At 43.0% G+C, this 23,740-nt stretch overlaps 3 protein-coding genes across 4 annotated transcripts in view; 2 read left to right on the top strand and 1 right to left on the bottom strand.

Moving 5' to 3' along the window:
• Window positions 1–6,965, bottom strand: part of gpr137ba (G protein-coupled receptor 137Ba) — an 8,861-nt gene extending 1,896 nt beyond the window's left edge. Inside the window, exons 1-4 of one of the 2 annotated variants that reach the window (XM_031874095.1) lie at window positions 6,483–6,965; window positions 1,806–4,114; window positions 420–469; window positions 55–244 (exon numbers count right to left, since the gene is read on the bottom strand). In XM_031874095.1, coding sequence (XP_031729955.1) covers window positions 55–244; window positions 420–469; window positions 1,806–2,186 — 621 coding nt within the window. In that variant the 5' untranslated portion in view covers window positions 2,187–4,114; window positions 6,483–6,965. Of the gene's footprint in view, window positions 1–54; window positions 278–419; window positions 470–1,805; window positions 4,115–6,482 lie in introns of both variants that reach the window. The other variant, XM_031874086.1, reaches the window with a different exon arrangement.
• Window positions 6,499–20,295, top strand: nid1a (nidogen 1a). The gene is made up of 20 exons (XM_031874072.1): window positions 6,499–6,873; window positions 8,600–8,902; window positions 8,980–9,206; window positions 9,311–9,615; window positions 9,733–9,873; window positions 10,272–10,523; window positions 10,823–11,023; window positions 11,201–11,434; window positions 11,626–11,763; window positions 12,282–12,410; window positions 13,256–13,399; window positions 14,783–14,902; window positions 15,361–15,588; window positions 15,800–15,975; window positions 16,703–16,829; window positions 16,932–17,103; window positions 17,793–17,950; window positions 18,029–18,152; window positions 18,968–19,080; window positions 19,706–20,295. The coding sequence occupies exons 1-20, from the start codon at window positions 6,670–6,672 to the stop codon at window positions 19,834–19,836; spliced, it is 3,627 nt and encodes a 1,208-aa protein (XP_031729932.1). The 5' UTR covers window positions 6,499–6,669; the 3' UTR covers window positions 19,837–20,295.
• A 1,494-nt stretch (window positions 20,296–21,789) lies between these two features.
• lyst (lysosomal trafficking regulator) overlaps window positions 21,790–23,740 on the top strand; it is a 61,004-nt gene continuing 59,053 nt past the window's right edge. Inside the window, exons 1-2 of the mRNA XM_031871844.1 lie at window positions 21,790–21,855; window positions 23,370–23,655. Of these exons, the coding sequence (XP_031727704.1) occupies window positions 23,575–23,655 (81 nt within the window). The 5' untranslated portion in view covers window positions 21,790–21,855; window positions 23,370–23,574. The remainder of the gene's footprint in view (window positions 21,856–23,369; window positions 23,656–23,740) is intronic.

The following is a 23,740-nucleotide window of genomic DNA, read 5'->3' as shown; positions in this document are numbered from 1 at the left end:
CACACACACACACACACACACACACACACACACACACACACACACACTTCTTACTTTGGATTCCAGGTAAATGTTGGCCAGCGACATCTTAGCGACCTTGTAGAGACACACGGCGAGCGAGACGGCACACAGGACAAAAAGCGAGTCGTTGATGGCGACCCTCACCAGCACGATGGTGTGAGCTTCTGCAGAGGACATCCTCACCAGCAGGGCACACACCAAGTTCACTACTAGAAACACCAGGCTGATGAACAGGAAGAGCAGGTACAGTGGCAGCCTGAGGATCACGGGAAATATTATTCACCTCAAAAGTCACCGTTTGAAGTACTTCAACCAAGATGTTTGGTTGTTTTTGGGCCAAAAATCATAGAGAAATAGAATTGAATGGTGAATGACATTGAGCCACGGTCTGATCTTACCTGTATCTCAAAAGCTCTGGTGCGTATTTCGACTTTGCCTTGAAAACGACCTGTGAAAAGAAATCAGTTACTGCGTCAGTGTCGGGCTGTTTAGGCAGCCGGCCCGCTTTCACTTCTGTATTCTCGCTCGAACGAAAGACAAGTTCTACTGAAACAGGAACCTCGCAGTGTTGAACATTGGATGCTCAGTGTTCACACAGCACAGTGCTCGAATGCTTCATGTCGCACTCTCAACTGTGACTCAAATCAGCACAAGAGAGTTACGCTAAAAATAAGCTGGAGGCCTGAGATTTAGTAAGCAGGTGTAATCGGGTCCTTGCTATCCGATGCCGTTAACATTAGTGACTATTAGAGCGTCGCGTCAGACGTATTCACTGCAGCAGGTCGGCCTGAACGATAATTTAGCGTTGATATCTGTCATGTCGTATTATTGATTTGATCAATTTTTCAAATTCAAAGTTCTGTTAAAAGTAAAATCCTAATTTAAAAGTCACTAAAATTGTGGTTAAATGTTTTGTTTTAACCCGTTTTACTGATGTTCATTGCTCTGAACATCAAGTTGATTAATATGTAATTCAATACATACCTAAATATGAAAATATGTATATATGTATTCACATTTAGAGCTGAAATGAGTAGTTGATTAACAGAACATGAATCGTGATAATCAGGTGTCCCAAAAATGTAAAACAATTGCTGCTTGGTTAGAAAAACACGTGAAAAGCACCGAGATAGCTTCATTAATATAATGATTATTCTTTTTTTAATCAAAAGAATAATCGATTGCAGGAAATACTCATTAGTTATAAACTATTCTTAATATTGTTGTGGTATTTAAACCAAAAGCTCAGCTCTAGTTTAATGGTTTTTATTTGAACTATCTCTAAATGATCGTATTCTGTTCAATGTCATGTTATCACCAGGAGCCATTTTATATTTTGGTTTCAGGCACTAGTTCACATGAAGGAAATGTGTTTAACAGACATGTTTTATGACATTTAAAAACACCCTGGAATTCAAATGCATCTCTAATTTAAAAAAAAAAAATCTTATTTCACTGACAGACCCTGTCTCATTGTACAGTGCACTGGAGGTTTCAGGTGTCCACATACATGTAGAAGTTGCATATTGACTTCCAAACCAGTAAGATCCTGCTCTGGGCTAACAGCTATACCACTCCTCTTAAACTCAGACTTAAGCTGAGAAACTGTCCCTCATAGTGTGAAACTCTGCTCACAACAACCACAGCACATGTTTGAGTGGATATATTTAGGACTAAATAATCCAAACACTGTCCTCACATTACAGAGAAAACAAGTGCGGATAAGTGGCACACACACATGAAACCCTGCGGCTGTATGAACAGCACCCCGGCCTGTAACTCACCTGTGCGAGGTAAAGGTTCATGAGACTCAGTGTGAAGAACTGCAGGCAGACGGGGAAGCAGTACAGCAGCCAGAAGGGGAACGGGCCCAAGGTGTTGGCCGTGACAAAGTTCTGGAAGTAGAAGGAGAAGAGCACGGTGCGCAGGGCCGACCACATCAGGCACAGCGACAGGAACGCGGTCTGGTAGCTGAAGCGCTTGTGTCGGTAGCGCAGGACCAGCCAGAGCTGCACGTAGACGAAGATGAAGAGGAGGGAGTAGAAGACGGTGTAGACCACCGTCAGGCCCAGCGTGACGTAGGTGGGCACGGCCGGACTCAAGGTAGGCAGAGGCAGGGACCTGTCCATCGGCGACTGGTCCTTCTCCTCCAGCGGGGCCTCCATGAACCTGCTCTACCTGACCGTGGGGAGGAGGGAGCGGAGCGGAGGGGTTCCTCTGGCCCGGTGTTGGCCGCCGGGTCTCTGGCTTCACAGAGCCAGCCTCTCGGCTGTCGCGTACCGCAGAAGGAGAGGTGAGAGCCGCGGCCAAAAAAATAAATAAAGAAAAAAGTTGAGAGTGAAGTAATAATGCTGTGAATGTGGCTGTCAAGTGGAGGGAGAAAAGAAAACAAGGCTAACTTCCTGCTGCGGAGCCACAGACAGCCAGCGAGCGAGGCACATGATCAGTGATGACAATGAGCCGTTTGTCAGGGACGGCGGCGGGGCAGGAAGCTGCTGAGAGCAGCCTGCCGCGAGGAGCTCAGCGCGAGGAGAGGAGGACCAGCCTCCGCCCCCTTCCAGCCCCTCCGCGCACTCATTACGTGACGCTACGCATCAGCTGACGCACGCTACTGTACCTTTAACCCTGTGATGGGGCTTCCCACCGCTGCTCTGATCCCCAGAGAGCGTCTCAGATTTACTTTCATTTTATCAAGGTGCATGACAAAATAATCACATCCAAAATCACCATCATTCAACACTGGTGAGTTCATAAACAATATATACAACTTATTCACGAATTGTAGGCGTAGGCCGTAAAAACAGGAAGAAATCACAACACTAGAATCACTTCAGAAGATAACACGTATTGTAGCAGAAATTGCTGTGGAAGAAAGAATCAAAGTGTTAAATACTAAAAGTGTACTATATCATTATTTTTATATTATCTTCAAGTTCTAAGTTGATTAAAAGAAAATGTATTTGAGAAGCAAAATACTGAAATATTATATTAGAACTGGAGCTAAAGCACAACAAAAAGCACTGGTGACTGCAAAATGAAATTATAATTGGAGTTGTGTGTGGTCGCAATGTCCTTGGTTCTCACTGGCTCACGTCACTGTAAACTATAAATTAAAGAAAAGAACCCATAGACAGAATTAACCAGAAGCGTTTGTACTATCTTCACACATATGAATTAATAAAATATCCCCAATCATCAACTTCTATACATTAAAGTTGTACCATAGCGTTTTATTACTGTATTAACCTTTTATCGATCAATTCATCTAATCATCACAATGTAATTGCCACCTGGAGTCCTGACGGTCAAAGGAGCGAGTCTGGGGGCCCCGGGGAAGTGGCCCGCTTTGCCCAGTTTGTAATCCAGCCTTGACACAAAAAAATACTGGATCCTACAAATTCAAATCAGTAGCATTTTTAATTGGACCCTCTCTGCCCGGGAAACACCAGGGTTGTTTTCTTGGACTTTAGAAAGCTCAGCAGTGAGTAGTTCTCCTCATGACAAAGAAACTGATCTCAATGTGTAAAATCACCAGAGTTCCCCTTTAATTCAAACCAAGAGTACATCAGGTCTGTTTAAAGAAGCACAATTTGGTTTACGATCCAAGAAGAAGTCTAATCAGCACTCAAACTTCAGTGAAGCTTGTTATGGTTAGTGGTAGCTGTTTTTTTTGTTTGTGTTTCACAGGACTGGGGCATGTGAACATGAGGAAGGCCAAGGATGGAGGTCACTCCAGCTCCCCTTTGACTGCTGTGAAACGTTAATCTTTTTGCACACGGGGACACTCCCACCCAGCACCACACCAGGCCGGATACCGTCAGCCACATTATTAAGATATCCTTTAAAACGTTGGCCTCTAATGTGTGAGATGGAGAAATGAATTCAATTACATCATTGTGTACTTCCTTTTACGTCTCTGTTTTCAGGAAACACACACTATTTAATAATGATGGACACCTAGCCGAGAGCCTTTTAGATATGGAAGCAACATGTTTAGTCAAAAAAAGATACAAAACATTTAATGTGTTGTTTGTTCCCAGAGTTTCCTCAGCCCGGCTCCAGCCCTTCAAATCGGCCACGTCTCCAGTTTTGTCTGTGAAGAAAAAAGAAAGAATAATAGAGTGGTGACAAAAATGGCACTTCAGCCTGATTATCAAGCTGATCAGATCCAAGTCCACTGCTGGTTTCCAGGCAACACGCTCAGAGATAACAGACTCACTCAACACATCACTGGCCCCGAGGAAAATATCCCATCAGCCACTGAGTGTCCAACACGGGCCCTACAGTATGTGCATCGCCATGTAAGTGCAGTGAATATCGACAGATATTATAATTATATGAAGACAGCTGTCATAATTTGGGGGACTACGTTTAGCTTCGTGCTTAGAAGCAGTGATGGAGAGATCTGCAGTTATTATGAATCTGTTTCCTGTGCTGATTTCAGATAAATTGGTTCTCTCTATTCAACATCCTTGAAAAAATATTTTGGGCATATTTTTTTAAATAATAAAATAAACAAATACATATACATCTATGGTGTTGATGTTCCTAATGTATGTATATACATTTGTGTTAATCTCTGAAAACCTTTTAATTCTCTGGAGAATATATTCAGAAACCACAAATGCAAACTTCATACAAACGATCAGAAGGTGGCGCCATTCAACCGTATAAAGATGGAAAGGCTGGGAGGGATTCAAAGTGGGAGTAATAATGAAACATAGAATCAGATGAGACAATTAAACAGAAAGGAAACCAACGGAAATGTTTAATTCTCTTATGAATGGTCTCTCTCCAAAATACTATGGGTTCCAGCTTAGTATTTAAAATCCGTTAACGACATCCAGATGGATGTTTCTGCATGGTATCTTAAATTTAAAATTTTAAAATTAAAATTATTTCTGATTCCAGTCTTTGTGTTTGAAAAGCTCATCTTAAAGCCCCACTAGTAGAGAGGCTGAAAAAGGAAGGTTTGCCCTGAGGGTGATGCTAAAGAGAAACATAAATGTACCCAGTAAGTTTCACAACAATATGGTCATTGTATATTTTGGCCCGAGGGTGGTGCAAGAGAGAAGCTCCACAAAAGAGGACACAAAACTCTCATCCTCTGTGGTTCCTGAACTATTTGCCTTGTGATCCCTTAAAACTAACTCATGTCTATACTGAGGACCCTTCGTCGCAAGTCATGTCTTCAGCCTGGATGATCTGAGGTGTCAGCAGTTTGACAAGATTCATTTTGATTTTTTCATTTTAGAACACAAAAAAAAAAGTTTCACTCAAAGTTTCTCAGAGGCCGGAGGTGAAAATATCCACTACTTCAAAAGCAAAAATAAGAGAAAAAACATCAAAAATAAACGTAATTTTGTGCAATAAAATAATATGCATTTTCATTCTCTCAGCTCTGCAGGGGCACTTTGGCAATCTTACACATACTGTTATGTGGGTGGTCCCCAGGTAGGGAAGGATCCATGATGCACAATCTGTACTTTCAGTTTTGATATCTCTTTTGAAATGAAATCTTGGTCTGGTGGTGGACACACAGGGTGGACTTTGGAAAAGATCAGGGGGTCACAAAAACATTATTAATTCTTATCTGGGGATTACAAATGTCCATATTTAATTTAGTGGGGAATATTGTCCTTCATTCAGAGGTCATATGTTACCTAATTTCATTTTCATTTTCAAAGCTCATTGACCAAAGTGTTGGCAAAAGCTATTTTCGGCTGATGTTAGCGCCAAGCAAAAGGTCAGAGGTCACAACAAATCATGAGGAATCATGGGAACCATGAATACTCATATTAAAATGTGATGGCAATGTGGCCAACAGTTGTTCAGATGAGTGGACCAAAGTGTTGGATGGATGGCTGAGCATCTGTTAGCAGGCCAAAAACAGAACCATATTACCAGCACGCCCCTCATTATCCCAGCTGGAGTCCAGTCTGATAGCCGCAGCGGGATACCTCAAATGATTAGTATGGTACAGTGCTCTGTGATGTTCTCCTTTACATAATGTTTCAATCAAACCGGCCATGGGGCTCTGTTGCTGGTAACTGGTCCATGCTCTGATGTCTATGCTCTGATGGCCCCTTGGCCTGTGTCCAGATCTGCTAATACAGCCCAGTGTTGTCCCTCTGGAGACACTTGGACCTCCAACACAGTGGCCCCTGTGTTTTATAGTACCATATCGTCCGAACACTGATGGCTGCGCTCTGCTGTTTTGGCAATATTAAGACACTGAGCTGCAGGTCAGGTTTTAAATCCAGTGATGTGATGTGAATGTGACCTCATTGGCCACTTCTGTCCTCAACCAACCTTTATAACGGCAATGTTTCGTCTTTTCAAAGTGGACCAAACGCCATCACCACAGATGTCAGTGAACTGACCCAGATCTTATACAGCCATTACCACATCACTTCAGGAATTTGTTGGAGTAACAGCATGCAAAGAAAAGCATAGGCTACCTCTTATTTTTCTCTCCAGTGTCGGTGGTTTAATGAAAGCTGCAGCTCTCGGCGCCCCTCTCAACTCCGCCCCACGTTTCGCCAAAACTTTGACTGAACTTTCCTCCGCGGAGCCCGTGCGTCACTCTCCCAGTAACCTGGCTTGGACAAACCACAGGACCGCTCAACTGCTCCTGAAACACGAACAATGGGTTGGCAGCAGCAAGGATGGCTCGTCTGTGCGAGTTTTCTCGGATTCGTTGCGTCGGTGCAGAGCATAACGCGGGGGGAGCTTTTTCCCTTCGGTCCAAGCGCAAGGGACCAGTTACTGGAAGCGGGGAATGATCAGACGCACCGACTTGAACTGGACAGGCCAGTGTTGTTTTACGATGGCACTTTCGACAGCATCTTCGTAAGTCAAACCACAACTTGGCACACCAACATTGTCATTTTAACACAAACGCTTGGGAGTTGTGGTCAGGGGTGGACTGTCCAACGATCTTGCGCAATTGCGCATAGCCTAGAAAACCCGGGTAGTTATGGTGAAAAGTGTTCAGTAGCTACAACCTTAAACAATACATGGAAGTTGCAAAATGTATCTGGGGCGGAGAATGCTCTGGACTATGTGCGTTAATATTGATTTGCTTATCACAGAGGCTGCTGTATCTTGTAGTTACGGCTTCCACTGAGATTATCATTTTACCGTTGACACACTGATCAGAGTCCTTGTTTTGCAATCCAACCCAAATATTTTGATGTCACATAACTGTGAGTATCTCTTATAACTAAGAGATACTTACATGAAACAAACATATATGTTTAAAATATTTACTTCCAGCAATATATAGACAATAAACTGTGCAAAAGAGTGACTTTGGAGGTTAGTCTGTTAATTCTCAGAGGATTCATGTGATTATTATTTGCTGTTTTCAGTAACCATGTGGAGCTTTCAAATGACTTGAAAAAAACCCAATAGCAACATTTAGCTGAAAGCTGCACCATTGTGTTGGACATACAAAGTCTTCTCTTCAAAGAAAGTGCTGCATCTCTGTTTTAATTGTGCTGCATGTGGATGATACGCTGTCAGAGAGTGATTATGTACAAAAGGTTTTTCCTTTGAAAGGCAGGAACTCAACATTTGATGAAGCTTTGTTGGTGTTTTAGTTTTAATAAAGTTAGTTTAGCCTATACTCGATGAAGCAGTAATCATTATTTCTGTGTTGATAACAGCTTCCTCTTTGATCAGTGAATTTTAATTTGTCGCTAATGGAACCGTTACATGTCCAATCTCACCCAGGGAGCAGATCTATTAGAGGAGATGAGCTGAGGCAAGAAGTTGTGGTTAACACATGAGCCTGAGGTTGAGAGTGAATCAATCTGGGGGGGGGGGGGGGGTTCCCAACTGCTGACTACTTATAAGTTATAAGTTAGTCAATATGGCCTGAAGATTTTTGTTTTTTCATTTACAAGACAGTCCCTGAACTGTCTATGCCCAAAAGGGGAACAGTAATGCCTTTAACACCAGACATGGTTATAGAAAAATACCTTTTATCTAATCATTAGAAGGTTTCATCGTCTCCTTCTGAGTGTGATTCATATCCCACAAACCTTAAAGATCTCTCTCTGCACCATGTCTGCGAGATCAGTTTCCCAACTCTATCTTCCATTTTGGCAGGAAGTTTCTGTAATGAAGATTAGTGTGCAATCGTTGGGCTCTCTGGGGCTGCTCGTCAAGGGGCAGGGACAGGAAACAGTGTGGCCCGGGCCAGCAATAGTGCTCTCGTTTTGCTCTGGAAAGGAACCCCATGTGCACTGTGTGTGTTTTTGACAAGAGCCCAGCTTGTCTTTATTTACAAGCCCTGCATGTGTTCATGTTAAATCTTAAGTGTGTGAAATCTGTGTTAAATGGCATCTTCTTTGTTCATTAGAGCCTTTGTAGGACATGGCAGCTGACTCGGATCATTAGTCTAATGAGTGTGGAATAAAGATCAAAGTGGGTCAGACTGGACCGGGTTCACCTCTGATGTGAAACAGTTCTTCATGTGTTGTTATCCTGGTTACTATAAAGACGGCCACACAGTGTCACAGTCATCTCACTCCTTGTTATCCCCATGACTAACTTGAGCTTTTAATTTCAGATCAACACCAATGGGTTCGTAGCCACAGCAGAGCCAACAAGCGAGTCGACATATCTTGGCAATATGCCCCCAAACTTCGGCATGATTGCAGCTCTGCAAGGAGACCTGGACACAAGTGATGGTGTGGGGAAAGTTTTCTTCCGTCAAGACTCCAGTCCTGATGTTCTAACTCGAGCGGCCCAGTACATCAACGGGGCCTTCCCCGAGGATGACGAAGTCAATCCCACCAATGCTGTGGTGGTCACCTGGGTTAATGTCGCCACCCATGAACCTCCAAGCAGAGGAGATGGCATTGACAAGAAGGTGAGCATCACATGGTAATTCAAGTGATCCGTGGTGTAACTTGTCATTTGCGTACTCTCTAATGTTTTATCACACAGAGAAACACCTTCCAGCTGGTTATTGCGTCCCTGGAGACTGCATCGTACGCTATTGTCCTGTATGCAAGGGACGGGATGCAGTTTTCTTCCACCCCCGTGCAAGGCGGAAGTGCGGTCATGCACGCTGGCTTCAGTAAGGGTTTGGGCCAGGGTTTCCGGGTTTCCAGTCAGGGGCGGTACTACCGCACCACCACTGATGACGAGGATTCCATCACGGATTTAGCAGAGTAAGTCCACCAATGGCAGCAATAACCATTTCCTGCCATTGTGTTGCTGTGTTTGTATAATGTTTTAAAAACAGTGACTGTAAAAGTCTCTTTTCGCCTTATAGAAAGACCAACTCTGGCCTGCGGGGTTTATGGGTGTATGAGATTGGAACATCTCCCTATTTCACCAACGTGGCTCCAGGTGAGGTCACTGACCTGCCCACCGAGGCCACGCCACAGGCGCCCACTGAGGGGGATGAGGAGGAAGCTGATGCAAGTAGGACTGTGTATACTAACGGACAGATAAAGCAGGAGCCTCCTTATGAGCCAGAGAGGGTGCAGATCGAAGTCCACCCAATTCAGTACCAGCCACATCAGCCTGACAACCCAGAAGTCTTGGTGGTGGACGACACAGATATAAATGTAGATGGTGAGTCCACTAGAGAAAGTCTCAAAGGCTCTTTGCTTATCATAGTTGGAAAATTCTAGGTGTTTAATCAATTAGCCGTTCCTGCCACATTCTTACCATGTTTCTCCTTGTTTTCAGTGTTCTCATACAACCTGGGGACATGTGCGAACAGTAGAAATAAGTGCTCCCAGTTTGCTGACTGCAAGGACCACTCCAGTGGATACTGCTGCAACTGCAGACCTGGCTTCTATGGCAATGGGATACAGTGTGTTGCAGAGGGTAAGTGTTTGTTCATTCTTTACTGCTTCAAGAAAATGGAGAGGAATGGGTTCGGTTAAATGTGTGCCTATGGCAATGTTTTTTGGCAGTTTCTTGTCACATTCTATGAGCTAATGTTTTGAGTTGCAATAACAGTAAACATAAAATACTATGACATATTGTGACACTGTTATTGTCTGTGTCCCCATCGTACCATGTTCCCCAGCTCAATATCCTATTCACGTGACACACTTAAGACACCTTTAAAAAATCTTGTATTTTCAGCTGTATTTTTTTCCTCATTTAAATGTTCAGTGTATTATATAATTGACCATTACACGAACGTTACTCCTGAAATTCTTTGAGCAAACTGGGAAAAATGTATGTGTTAAGCTCTGGTGTTTGGTTTGTTTTTGCAGGAAAGCCACAGAGGATGAATGGTAAAGTGTATGGAAAAGTGTATGTGGGTGACTCTGCTTCTCCAATGGAGTTCACTAGCAACGACCTCCACTCATATGTCGTGGTAAACGATGGCCGTTCCTACGTGGCCATCAGTGATATCCCTAACACCATTGGACCCTCACTGCTGCCCCTGTCGGCCCTTGGTGGTGTGATTGGGTGGGCGTTTGCTTTGGAGCAGCCTGGCTTCAGGAATGGCTTCAGCATTATTGGTGAGAGAAATATTTCTACAACTGCACCAAATAATATCTGTGACGCCGAGAAGCTTTTCGTGTGTTTTTCTCATGCTTTGCTTGGTTATAAAATGACATAACTGAATATTCAGGAAGTCTAAATCTCTGTAAACAAATGTCAACGCTGCTACAAGCGGTTTGCCATACAGCTGCAGTTTTACTCACTCTTTCCAGCCGAATTCCCCTCAGGTTACTTCAGCTGTGACAGAAGGCGGCGAGCCAAAGTTCATCCAGGGCCAGGGTCTTAAAGTTAACCTCCTCTTCTCTGTCCTCTGTAGGGGGGGAGTTCACACGGCAGGCTGAGGTGACCTTTCTGCCAGGGAATGAGAAGCTGACCATCAGGCAGGAGTTCAAAGGCATCGATGAGCACGACCACCTGGCGGTGAGCACCACCCTGGAAGGCCGGGTCCCTGAGGTGCCTCGTGGCTCCACCGTGAAGATCGACCCTTATTCTGAGGTCTACCAGTACAGCAACAACTGTGAGATACAGCTTGAACAGAGACTCACTTTGTTTTGATTGAAAATGTCGGTGGCTTGTTTCTCCTGTTGTTTTGCACTTGTCCAAACCTCTTTTCTGCTTTTGTAATCATAACTAAACCATTAAGAAGACTAACGAGTCATCTACTTGCTTCTTACCTGCCTATCACACCTTCCAGTGATCACTTCATCTTCCACTCGGAACTACGAAGTAAGCTTGCTCGATGGCTCCACTTCCACCAGGACGTACCAGTGGCGTCAGACCATCACCTTCCTGAGCTGCCAGCATGGCGAGTCTTTGAGAGACATGAAACCAGCTCAGATGCTCAGCGTGGACCAAGTCTTTGTCCTGTACAATGCTGATAATGAACTCATCCGGTTCGCCATGAGCAACAAAATCGGGGATATCAACGGTGAGGTCATGGAGATTATTTTTGTCTTCCTGTTTTGGTCTGCGCACACTTCCTTCCTGGAGTGCAACATACAGTATTACATCCTGACCAAGGACTGGTTTTATTAAAAGTTATGGCTTATTTTGTCATGGTATCACATGAATTGATATTATAATGGTAAGATTGTCCTAAAATACTCCCTTAATTCCCAGGAGGGCAGCCAGAAGAGAACCTGTGTTTCACTGGAAGACACGGCTGTGACACCAACGCCGTGTGCCGACCCGGAGAGGGAAATCAGTTCACCTGCGAGTGTGCTGCTGGCTTCAATGGTGATGGCCGCACATGTTATGGTAAGAATGACACATGATGTGACATGAAAAAAGGACCTTTGTTTCCATTGTTTTTGGAAATAAAGATTCTCACCATTAATGTATTTAACTCAAACAGTTTCCGCGTCTGTTTGGAGCCATCATTTGATTAACCCAGATCTTCTAAAGCCTTCCTTCCAGGGGAACTGGGCAATGTAACCAATTAGCAGAGGGAGTATCACATGGGAAACAAAGTCTCCCATACTCCCAGACCAGGTTAGCATATATACTGCGGTCCATGCTCTATATGCAACCATGAGTCTTTTGTATGTGAGACCGGACAGGAAGAGCTCTGAGGCACATGCAGTGAAAAGAGGAAGGAAGTATCTCAGACAGATGCTATCTTGAAACATTTGTAATTAAGAAACCTAATCAAGCTCTCTCCTCTGATCTCCATCTGATAATGAAGGACACTGATCCCAAATCCCGACTTCAGAGCCTCAAACTTAAAACACGGTTGCTGTTATTAGCATATGATAATTGGCTCTTCTCTTTATCAGACATTGACGAGTGCAGAGAGAATCCTCAGATCTGTGGCTTCCACGCCATCTGCAACAACCAGCCCGGGACCTTCCGCTGCGAATGCGTAGATGGTTATCAGATCGGCAATGATGGCCACACCTGCACTGGTATGTATTGTCTGTTCACTGCTGGATACAATTATATATTTCAAAAATCTCACCTGGTAGTTGGGATGTGCAGTGTTCAGACAGAAACTGTAATATAATGCATGAACATATCAAGTAGGCCAGGGTGAGCCAGATAAAACACATGTAAACATAATGACACTCATACAACCTTGAACTGACTGGTGCAGTGGCATTATCATTTCAGAGATTATCGAGTAGAAAGTGTGCTTGGGTTTAAGGTCCACAATGTGTCCGTGTGCGTGTGTGTTCATCAGGCCCAGGTCAAATAATACACCCATCACACCACATCAGGACAGTTCTTCAAATAGTCACGTGAAAGTGTTCAAGACTAAACCGACCTCAATATTCCTTTCTCACTTAGTCATCATCTGTATGTCCCCAGCTGTAAGCTACATATATTAAAGGAATAGTACAGCATTTTTTTTAGCATTTTTGGAAATAGGCTTATTTGCTCTCTTGCCTTAAGTTAGAAGAGAGTTAACAAATTTGCCTACCAGCACCTCTGAAGATCACGAATCCAATTGTTGTATCTTGTTTGTTAGCTGTTTCACCCTATTTCTAGTCTTTATGCTACGCTAAGCTAACCGACTGCTGGGAGAAGCCTTATATCTATCATGCGAGTGGTACCGATCTTCTCATCTAGCTCTCGGCAAGAGAGTGAATAAATATATACGTATACCAAAATATTGAACTATTCCTAAGATAAGTTCACTTAAATAAAGATGACAAAACGCATTGTGGCAAAATTTAACAAACGTTTAACTGTTCAGAGTTTTATGTGATGTCTGGTCATTTCATATCAGAGTATTTCTTCTTCTCCTCAGAGGTTAATCAACCTGTGGACGCCTGTGAAGAAGGAACCCATAACTGTGACATTCCTGAGCGCGCTCAGTGCAGCTACACCGGAGGCTCGTCCTACATCTGCTCCTGCCTGCCAGGGTTCATAGGAGATGGTAGAGTCTGCCAAGGTACTGCGTAGAGACACTGGATATATGCTTTTGTTACAGAATATCTATTCAGATGTTACGGAATACACAACATTAAAGAGTCATTGTTGCATCTAATTCAAATACAGTAAAATACAGTGCTCATGGTATATTAGAAGCAATTACTGATAGCACATAGCTTTAGCGTTTATTATCCTGACATTACACTTACAGAACTGTATACGTGGTTTTGCACATTTTAGCCCGTTAATTACTAATTGTTGTAGCTATTTGAGCTTTGTACGCCATTTAAGACTTCTCTTTAAACTTACACAGATGTGGTAGCAGTGTGCCTACAAATTACATGACATCCAACACACAAAGCAGCAGCTCTGATTGGCCAGACTGCAATTACATTTTAAAATCAAATTATTTAGTTATCATTTAAACAAAGGATAATAAGACCTAATTAATATTTGGTTTATGTAAATGATCTTGCAGTTTATTCATGGATGATTTAAAATGCTTATTTAATAATTGAATTATTAACTGATTCTAATTAAACTGTAAAAGTCTGTAATGATACCTGTGGAACACTACAGGCTTTGTACTTGTTGGTGTCTACGAGGAAAATGTGAATCCAGAGATTTCAGAGTTTGCTGCCAAAAAGCTTTGCAATCATGAGCGATGTTGTCACTCAGACGATCATCGTAGAGGAAGATAAAACATGAGCTGACAAGGACATAGTACATAGATCATAGGAGCTTCTGGCAATGAAAATGTTGTTGGATTTTCATCCTCAGGTATCGAGTGACAAAGCATCTTTTGTTAAACTCACGAGTAGATTTGTGAAAACCCTCCCTCCTTGCAAATGCCCTATCATGTGATGATGATCAACAAAAAACAAGAAACCAATGGCTGCGTGCATGGCGTGGTTCAATCCAAAATCATATGACATGTTTTTAAAATGTGAATTTAACGTTAATGTTAATGATACTCATGTGAAGTATTTCTAGTCCAGAGGCAAAATGGAAAATCCAATCCAGTAGTCCAGATTTCAAATCCATCACATGGACCTTGAGGCTATAATTGTTGAACCATCTGCTCAGGACCGGGGGAAGTGAGATTGCCTACAAAATACATCTGCAGCGTTTGAGCAGTGAAACATGAAAGCAGATGGCCGGTCCTGAGTCGGCGTCTAGTTTTTTTGGCTGGTCCTCAGCAGCACTCATTCGTAGTTTCCATTCTTTTCATGCCTCTCTGCTTGATGTTGCTGGGCACAGGCTGACCCAGATCATAATGTAGATCCCCGACCGTAAAAGGACACGACAGAATCGGACATGCGTAACTTATTTTATACGGTCTATGACTGATTCTTCCATCTCTCTCTCTCTCTCTCCTCGCCCTCTTCTCTCCTGCCTGAAGACATAGACGAGTGCCAGCCTGGCAGGTGTCATCAGGACGCCGTGTGTTATAACACCCAGGGTTCATTTACCTGCCAGTGCAGGCCGGGTTCCTATGGCGACGGCTTCTCCTGCTCTCCAGGTAAGTGTTTTGGAATGCCGTCACTTTTTGACAAGCAAACCCAATGTCTCACTCAAACAGTGCATCGTTGTCGTATCCTGTCTGGTAACGTTCAGCCTCTGCTGCTGCAAGTTTAGTTTTGGAAATCGGCCGTGGGAGTTCAGCAGGTTGTGGTCATTGTTTTCTTTGATTCAGTTGCAGAATCAATAATAGTAAAAGACGGATCATTTTCACTCTAAGCATTGTTTATTCCTCCCATTTGGGCACGAGGAGTGCTTGGAAATGAGTTCCCCGCCAGAGTATATTGGTGCCAGCTGGAACCTGTTTTTCATTTTCTTCTGGATAGCAAAGGGAATTTGTCATGCCTTACTGTAGCTGAATTTAAAGCAGGATACAACAGGACATATAAATGACCTTATGAATAAGTTTGTGGCAATGTTACTGTGTTCACTCTGAAGCTCTTTTTTTTTTTACTATAGAGAGAACAAAAACACGATGCGAGACCCACAGAGACAGTCTCCAGGGTGCGACGGAGTATGGTCCACGGGGCCCCCGACCTCCCGTCGGACAGTACATCCCATCATGTGATGAGAACGGTGCCTATGAACCCACGCAGTGCCACGGCAGCACGGGACAGTGCTGGTGCGTGGACCGAAACGGGCAGGAGATCCCTGGGACTCGCTCCGGGCCTGGCAGCAGACCAATGTGTGAGTACATCTCATGTCAACGCTTGACAACAAGGGACCACAGTGTTTCCCACTGTGTATTAAAAAGACCAAACATGCATGACCAATGAGCAGCCACAAACTCTAACAAAACACCGCTTTGAAGAGGATTTTGTCGACCAGAAAACGTTTCCGTTGCTAAACTGATTTGGCGTTAGTTCCCCTTCCACAAGGCTTGATTTGTCTCCGGTAGGTATCGACCATGGTGGTGTGGCACCACCACCTGTTGGACCCACCCCTCGACCCAGCGTCCAGCCCTTGCCTCAAGGAACACACCTGCTGTTCACCCAGAGCGGCAGGATAGATTACATCCCTCTGGAAGGTTATGATATGAAGAAGGACGATGCCAAGGCCGTCCTCCATCTCCCTGTAAGTGTCTCGAAATTACCAACATTGTTCTGAGACATTTTAACAGGCTTTTCTGTTCATGAAAATGTGTTATGACGTATCAAAAAAATTATATTTTTTACTGGCTTTATGTCTGTTCGCGACAGACAAATGCTGATTCAAAGATCACAGCTGTACAATAAGCACTTCTGAGTAAAGAAATCTTCCACAGTGAATATCTAAGTTTAAGAAGATAGCAACTCTTAAGTTCATCTTCGGCACAATGTCAAGTCAGTTTTCTTTGGTATGTGGGATGATTCAGATCATACTAGAGAAAACAATCAAAAAATAGCTACAGTCTGTTTGCGTTTCTCATTTGCGTATGCAACATCAGCTCAGCCTCTTACACAAGCCGCTCCCTTGGTGGTAACAACATGTAAATTCGAGTTTTGCCATTTCGCCATCTGCTTCATGCATTCACTGCTTGCACTTTATTGGAGGCACATGGTGACATTCACCCTAATTACTAACATCAGTCTGACATCTTTGGAATTGCAATCTGCACTTTCTTGTTGCGCTCATTTCCAAAAGCAGCTGGTGGGAAGCCCGGCCGAGTTACTCACTCTCTGTGTGAGACTCTGTTTTGGTTTTCTGTCTAGACGTTAGTGTAAAAAAACAAAAAAGCATCTGCTCCATGTCTTTATCTCTGACCACTCTTGTTTGAAAAAAAGTACACTTCAAAGATTGTTGCTTGCTGACCCCTCCGCAGGAGAAGGTAATCATCGGCGTGGCCTATGACTGTGTGGAGAAAATGGTCTACTGGACTGAAATCACATCTCCCTCCATCAGCAAGGCCAGCATCCAGGGGGGAGAGCCCACTGCAGTCATTAGATCAGGTAACACTTCACTTTTATACTTTCACTTTCAGCCAGCTGTGAACCAGGAGGCTGCTTTCATAAGACAAAGAAACTGATGTGCAAAATGTATCCTCTCAACAGATCTGGACAGCCCAGAGGGTATCGCCATCGACCACTTGGGACGGACTATGTTCTGGACGGACTCCGTGAAGGATCACATCGAGGTGGCCTCTCTGGACGGGTCCCAGCGTCGCGTCATTATAAACTCTGATCTCGTCAACCCTCGCGCTATTATCACCGACCCTCCCAATGGGTGGGTGTTGTTTCACATAAAACTTTTACCCTTTACCTGCTCGTTAAACTCGTCAAACTGCAACTCAGATACCAATCGCTGAGTAACTTTGTAACGTTTTGTAAGAACTTTTTAAAGTAGAATTGTCTGATAGGAGGTTCAGATTTAGAGGAATAGCTCAACATTTTTGGGATTACACTTATTTGCTTTCTTGCTGAGATCAATAATACTCTGATATCCAAACCACATAGAACAACACTTTTTTTGTACGGATTAAACAAACGAGATATGAAATAGTAATTAGTGACTAAATGACTTTTGTTACCTCTGAACAGAGCCCTGCTTATAGTCTTTATTCTAAGCTCAGCTCACCGGCTGCTGCCTGTAGTTTTATACTGAAAGGACAGATATGAGAGCGTTATTGATCGTCTCATCTAACTCACGGTAAGAAAGCGAAAGAGCATATGTCCCAAAAGATTAAACTATACATCTGGATAGCATTAGTGTTTGTATAAACATTACATTGTCGGTCCCCGGCACTCACGGAAAGCTTGGCAACAACTTTGCTGTTGAAGAAACTAATTTACAGACAGAAGAGTAACATTACGATTTGAATTAGTGTTATGTTAAAACCTGCCAGTAATTTAAAAGATCTGATAAAAGAATCTGTGGAGTTTGATGGTGAACTGACACCACACCTGTCCTTGCAGTAATCTTTACTGGGCCGACTGGAACCGCGATGCCCCCAAGATCGAGACCTCTTACATGGATGGATCCAACAGGAGGGTGCTGGTCAAAGACGACCTCAGCCTGCCCAATGGCTTGACTTACGACTCTCAGAGCTCTCTGCTTTGCTGGGCAGACGCAGGTACTGTAGATTTCAGACGGATGACTCATCAATGAAATGATGTCTGGCCTCTCATCAGCAGTAATCTCTCCTCTGTAGGCACACACAAACTGGAGTGCACGCATCCGGGCCACGGCGACCGCAGGAAGGTCCTGGAGGGGCTTCAGTACCCTTTTGGAATCACGTCTTATGGGAAGAACATCTACTACACTGACTGGCGGAGGTTTGACTTCTTCTACTGTCATGAACACTTCTGTAGTTTTTTATCCATTGACAACATAGGAGATGTAACTAAAAGAAAATTCCCTAAGTATTCCAATGAATTAAACCTGACAATGATTTATGTTTGCATGTGTAATGCCTAGATAATGATTAAAGGTTATTACACGCATATTTAGTGGTTGGGCTTTAGCCAGTTCTCGAGTACCTTGATGTAATGTGGATGGTTTTAAATTAGCAGACATTGGAATTTATAGAATGAAGGATATAATCCAGCCTTTATCCATGGTGCACTGTGCAATGTAAGAACTCAGATCAGTCAAAGTAGAGGAAGGAGAGGTTAAGTCAGAGGTCATAAAGCTCCCCGCCCTTCAAGCACCGGCCCTTGATGTTCTTCCAGACCTCTCTGAAGACTGTGGAGCTTTCTTTCTTCCTATGCGGCTCATTCTGTATGTTAGCCACTGCAAAAATGCGGGGGTTGGGGTGTCTATTTGTGTGTGTGTGTGTGTGTGTGTGTGTGTGTAAGCATCCTAAAAAGTGACAGCTGCTTGCAATTTCTCCACCTCAGCGTCTGTGAGTGACCTGCCCAGGGCCTCCCTCTGATCTTGCGAGGCTGTAGCCCTGCTGGAGAAGGTTGAGAGGTGGCGGTGGGGGAGGCACTCAAACTATGTCAGTTATGGCTCAGAAAGCTTCACTAACCCTGACTCATTCTTGACAGACTTTCCACGAAACACGAGGGGAGGCAAGGTGATGCTCACATTTCTCAAGCTGGGATCCTCACGGATCGCTAAACTCTTGCGCTTATTGTGTTCACGACAGGGATGCCGTGGTTGCAGTGGACCGCCATTCGGGCAAGGAGTCAGACGAGTTCCAGCCTCAGAAACGGACCAAGATATATGGGATCGCCACAGCCTACGCACAGTGTCCGTCAGGTAAACATAGCAGTTGGGAACAGGGCCATATACTTCCCTGTGAATTCCCCTTAAAATGTTTGCTCTTGAAGCCTTAAAAATGTTTACTGATTGTATTATTTACCGAGCAATTACTGAGAAAACACTCCCAGTCCCACAAAGAGCCATTCCTAGAAATAGCTTGACCCTTGTACATTTAGGGGGCTACCTTTGAGCCAGCCTTATTATCCATTCCCTCTACTCTTCCGGACGTAGCAGCCCAGTTTTGTGCCCTCTTGTAAAGGACTCTGAATGCAGAAAAAAGAAGAACGGCAGCTTCTGAAAGCAACACGAGGCTTTCTGCAGCTAGTATTCATCATGAAGTAAAGGGATGACTGATGTTACTGCGCAGCACCAGGCCCCTTCGTCTCTTCTAGATAAGGCTGCATGCGTAAAGCCAGGGAATGTGGAGTCAAGGGAGAGGGGCCTCCAACATCTGGAGTTTGCTATGTGTTCCCTCTAAGTATGTGTATATCTGTTGAACTAACAGTGAAGAGACGGTTTCCTGCCGGTTCCTTGCTACGCTGGCTTATGATTTATACAAATGTCCTGGAATGTCCCACATTAATAAGAGTTTGTATGTTGTTGTTTTTTTTACTTCCTCCAGGACAAAACTACTGTGCCGTGAACAACGGGGGCTGTACTCACCTCTGTTTAGCGACCCCCAACGGCCGCTCCTGCAAATGTCCCAACAACGCGGTGGGTGTGGGCTGCGTGGAGAGAGACAGCGGTTACTGAAAAGGGGGGACGGCTGTGCCATGAGAGTTGACACTGTTTGGATGTTTGACCGCAAATTAGGAGCCACTCAGCATTACTAAACTATAGCTGGTGAAAATGCCACTGAAAACCAGAGGTGAACTTACTGTGCCTTTTATTGCTCAGTGTTATGCTTATCTGCATTTTTATTTTTTTTTTTTACATTTCCCTTTATGAAATCACAGCTGCGGAACATTGAGAATTGTAAATATAAACACTATTATTTTGTCTTTTCCTGAGTGCACATAGATTAAGAATAAAGCTCAAGGGATACATAATTTAATGTGAAATTCATCACAGCGATGCATGACATCATCTGGTGTCAGTTGTGTTACACTGTGGCGTGTTTGGATTAGTTTATCTCGTTGAAGTATTATTGTGGAATAGGACGAGTGTCTGTACAAGCTGGTGGGACGAGTTTATGTGCTGGGCAGCAAAAGAATAAACATTTTTTCTAATATGTTGGCCTGCTTTGTCTGTGGTTCTAGAGCAATAATAGTGACACCGTGTGTTAGGTGGGGTTCATTACAAATGCATATGTGGTGATGTAGGTGGCGCCACAGTAAACCGTATGTCCAGTATATGCCTTGGTCGAACAAATGACCCGTCTATGGCAGATTCACATATCAAAATGTGTGTAAGGACACATTTATGATTTATTCTTTAAATATTGCTACATGACTAATGTTGGCCTTTAGAATGATCATGAATTACTTTTTTAAATTATAGTATTTTTCAACTCCATCACTATTTATTATACATACATTTTCCACATTATCGTGCATTTCTAGTTAATTAAATGGAAGTTTACTTGAATAACTGAGTCAGCCACTAGACATTTGGATTGGACTATTTCCAGGCCTGCTATGACGTTTCTGCTTTGTTGACAAAGGAAACCAAATGCTGCCACCCGAACAGTACGCTGCCGTCATACGGGAGACACATGCATACGTCAGTGGTGCATTAACGGGCTCTCGATAAATTCGGAATATGGATTATTTCTCGCATGAGCTGCAACCTTATTGAAACCACGATATTCATATTAGGGCTGCAACTACATTTTTATTATTTGTCACTCTGCTTCTTATTCTCGCCTATAAACTTTCTAAAAAAGGTTTTTAAAAAGGTTGATTAAAAGGTCCTAAAATACAAACGAATGTCATGAAATGGTTTGTTTAGTCTGACTTACACTCAGTTTACAGTGAGGCAAATAAAAGCAGTAAATCCTCGCTATTGTCAAGTGGACCTAGGATATGCTTCCTTAAAAAAGTACTTCAACGATTACTCAATTAGCAAAATAGTTGCAAGTAATTTCTCTGTCAGTCTCAAAGATGGAAGTCAAAACTTGTTTATACTAGCTACACACAGAGATTTTTGAATAGTCATTTATATTGTGTGTGGTGGTTCATCTATGTAATATTAAAACATGTCACGTTGCTCCCAAAAGCAGGCACATTATAAATATTGATATAACAAGAATCTGCCAGTATTATCGGATTTACAGAAATATTTCAAACGCACCAAGATTACTGATCGCAAAACTCTGATTGATTGGGGATTTATTTGTTTGTTATCCAATGGGAAGCACAATAGAAGTCAGTGGGCATGTCACCGGACGATATGGGCTGTCTTGACCCTGCGACTTGTCTGCGAGGATTATTTATGCCCCGGTCAACACAGATAGAAACGTCTTTTGGATGAGTTATTTTATAGACTAGAGAGACTACAGGGTACGATATTTGTAGGCCTAACGTTAATTACTTGTAGATGTTGCTAAGCACGTACAAATTAAAATATGTCACCAATAAAACGAACGTGAGATTTCTGTGCGTTAACCATCATTACAAGAGTAAAATCCCTCACTCGGCCGTTGTTCAGGAAAGGGGCGGGACTGTATGGGACTGTCTTGCAGTCATCGCTGAGGGCAGAAATCTCACACAATAGCCAGTCTCTGCTGCACGAAGGCTAGCATTAGCTGGCTTTAATTTATGGGAAACGAAGGTATGTATGGAAATTAATTGTTCTCACTTAAAACTGGGTATTCTGAATGTAAGAAAGATGTACCTGCAGCCTGTTATCTGCTTATTTGGTAAAGCCTGTGAACGATATGTTCGTTTATCTCTGTTGCACAGTTTTGACAGCTGCCTAACGTTACACAGAGCGATGCGGTGCAACAGCAGCCAACGTTATGATTGTTAGCCAGACAACTGAAATACATACGTTTCATTGAAATAGGACGTGGAGCCCATTAAGCATAGTGGCTCTAAAGTTAATATGGTATTTATGTAATTATTATGGTTGAAATGGATGAGCTTTATTTCGGTCAAGCTAGCTAGAACAATACACCACTATCGAGCAGAAATTTCAAAATAAAACATTAAGCGCAACGTTGTCAGAGAGGCAATTCTGTCCTCAACTGGAGGTGTAACATCAATCAAATGAAAAGTGTGAATTGACAACAATTACGTTTGTGGCACATAGTTAAAATGAATCGCATAAACACGTCACACTAAATGTTTAAAAGGAACTTTGTTGTGAAAGACTAGAATGCAATTATTCCCAAAAAAGTATGGCTTTATGCTATTTAAAGTGTTAATAAATTATTTATTTGCTTCTCAAAATTATTGTTTTGATGAAGTTCATAAAATGTAGTGTATTTGTATTCTTAGATTGTGATATGTAAACCTAGAAAATATTGTTGAATCCTATTACATTGAACATTTGAGAGGACAGCTCATTTGATGGTTCGCCAACACATCCTAAAATATATGCAAAGTCACTTTAGAGCAGAAAAAGATAAATGTGTTAAAAAAAAGTGGCATACAAAAGCGGTATAGCTCTTTTGGGTCAATAATTTTAAGAAATTGCAAAGTGCAGAGGTGTGATATGGTGGGAATCACCTCACTACTGTTTTAACATTTTGAATTATGGGAGTGAAGGCTTTACTGTATCATGCATATGCATAGTATGCTTTAGCTGTATTTACAATGTTGTTGTTGTTTGTAATTATGCAAAGAAAATGGTCTTGTATTGTAATGAATTCTTAACACCTTTTTAAATACAACTTTCTGAAATCTATTAAAATCTATATCGTATTAATATAAGAAAAACACACTTGGCTCTCTACTTAAGTGTAGACTTAAGACTAATTTTTTGAATGCATTAATCGTCTCATGTTTTAATGTTGTTCAAGTGAGATTATAATCTTTAGTATGAACAGGCTACTGGAGCACGTTAGATGCTTTTATTTTGAAAACTAAATCTCACACCGGAAATGGACTGCTTCAACCCGCTTGAATATTTGACGCAGGTTAGCCCTATCCACCTAGCTAGCCTGCTAGCTGAGCGTAATGTTTTGGTTATGCTACAGTGTGTCAGGCTCGTCGTGAAGCTTCCGGTTCAAGTCAGGTTAAAGTGCTCCTCAAACAACTGTCAGTATCTCAGACTGCGAAAGCGACTTTGTCAGCTGACTGCGTTATGCTAACTAACACATGACACGTTGTATCTTTCTGCAGGAGCACAGTTTAAAAGTGGCGAAGCAGGGCAGCAGATCATGCGTCTGCTATGAATGACTCAGGACGTCGTTTGGGGCTTCGTTGGCTGCTGTCCGGGGCTCTCTCAGTCTCCTGGAGGATCAGGGAGGACACCAGAAGAGGGATTTTGTCATTCCTGACTTCCTCGACGCCCTGACCGCCGTTGTAGCTGGAGGCGTGGGACGAAATGGCCAGTCTGCAGCAGACTGATTTGTCATATGCGTGGGAAAAGTACATGGATTGCAGACTGCAAGGAGCGGATCTGCAGGTAGGCGCTGCTGGCAGTCACTCTTTAGACAGGAGCTCGCGAGATGCTGGCTTTCATCATGTTCAAGTTACAAAAGTGGCCATAT

This window comes from Anarrhichthys ocellatus, unplaced genomic scaffold (genome assembly GCF_004355925.1).
Source record: "Anarrhichthys ocellatus isolate YVR2014 unplaced genomic scaffold, GSC_Weel_1.0 scaffold3, whole genome shotgun sequence".
Taxonomy (NCBI): Eukaryota; Metazoa; Chordata; class Actinopteri; order Perciformes; family Anarhichadidae; genus Anarrhichthys; species Anarrhichthys ocellatus.
The sequence above is the reverse complement of the archived record's forward strand: the minus strand, read 5'-3'. Positions and strand labels throughout refer to the sequence as shown.

What these genes read in the sequence shown, in the direction of transcription:
- nid1a (XM_031874072.1), top strand. Translation starts at nt 6,670, where the DNA reads ATGGGTTGGCAGCAGCAAGGATGGCTCGTCTGTGCGAGTTTTCTCGGA. An exon ending in GAGATGGCATTGACAAGAAG is followed by an intron (nt 8,903 to 8,979) that starts GTGAGCATCACA and finishes TTTATCACACAG; the next exon opens with AGAAACACCTTCCAGCTGGT. An exon ending in GAATGGCTTCAGCATTATTG is followed by an intron (nt 10,524 to 10,822) that starts GTGAGAGAAATA and finishes TGTCCTCTGTAG; the next exon opens with GGGGGGAGTTCACACGGCAG.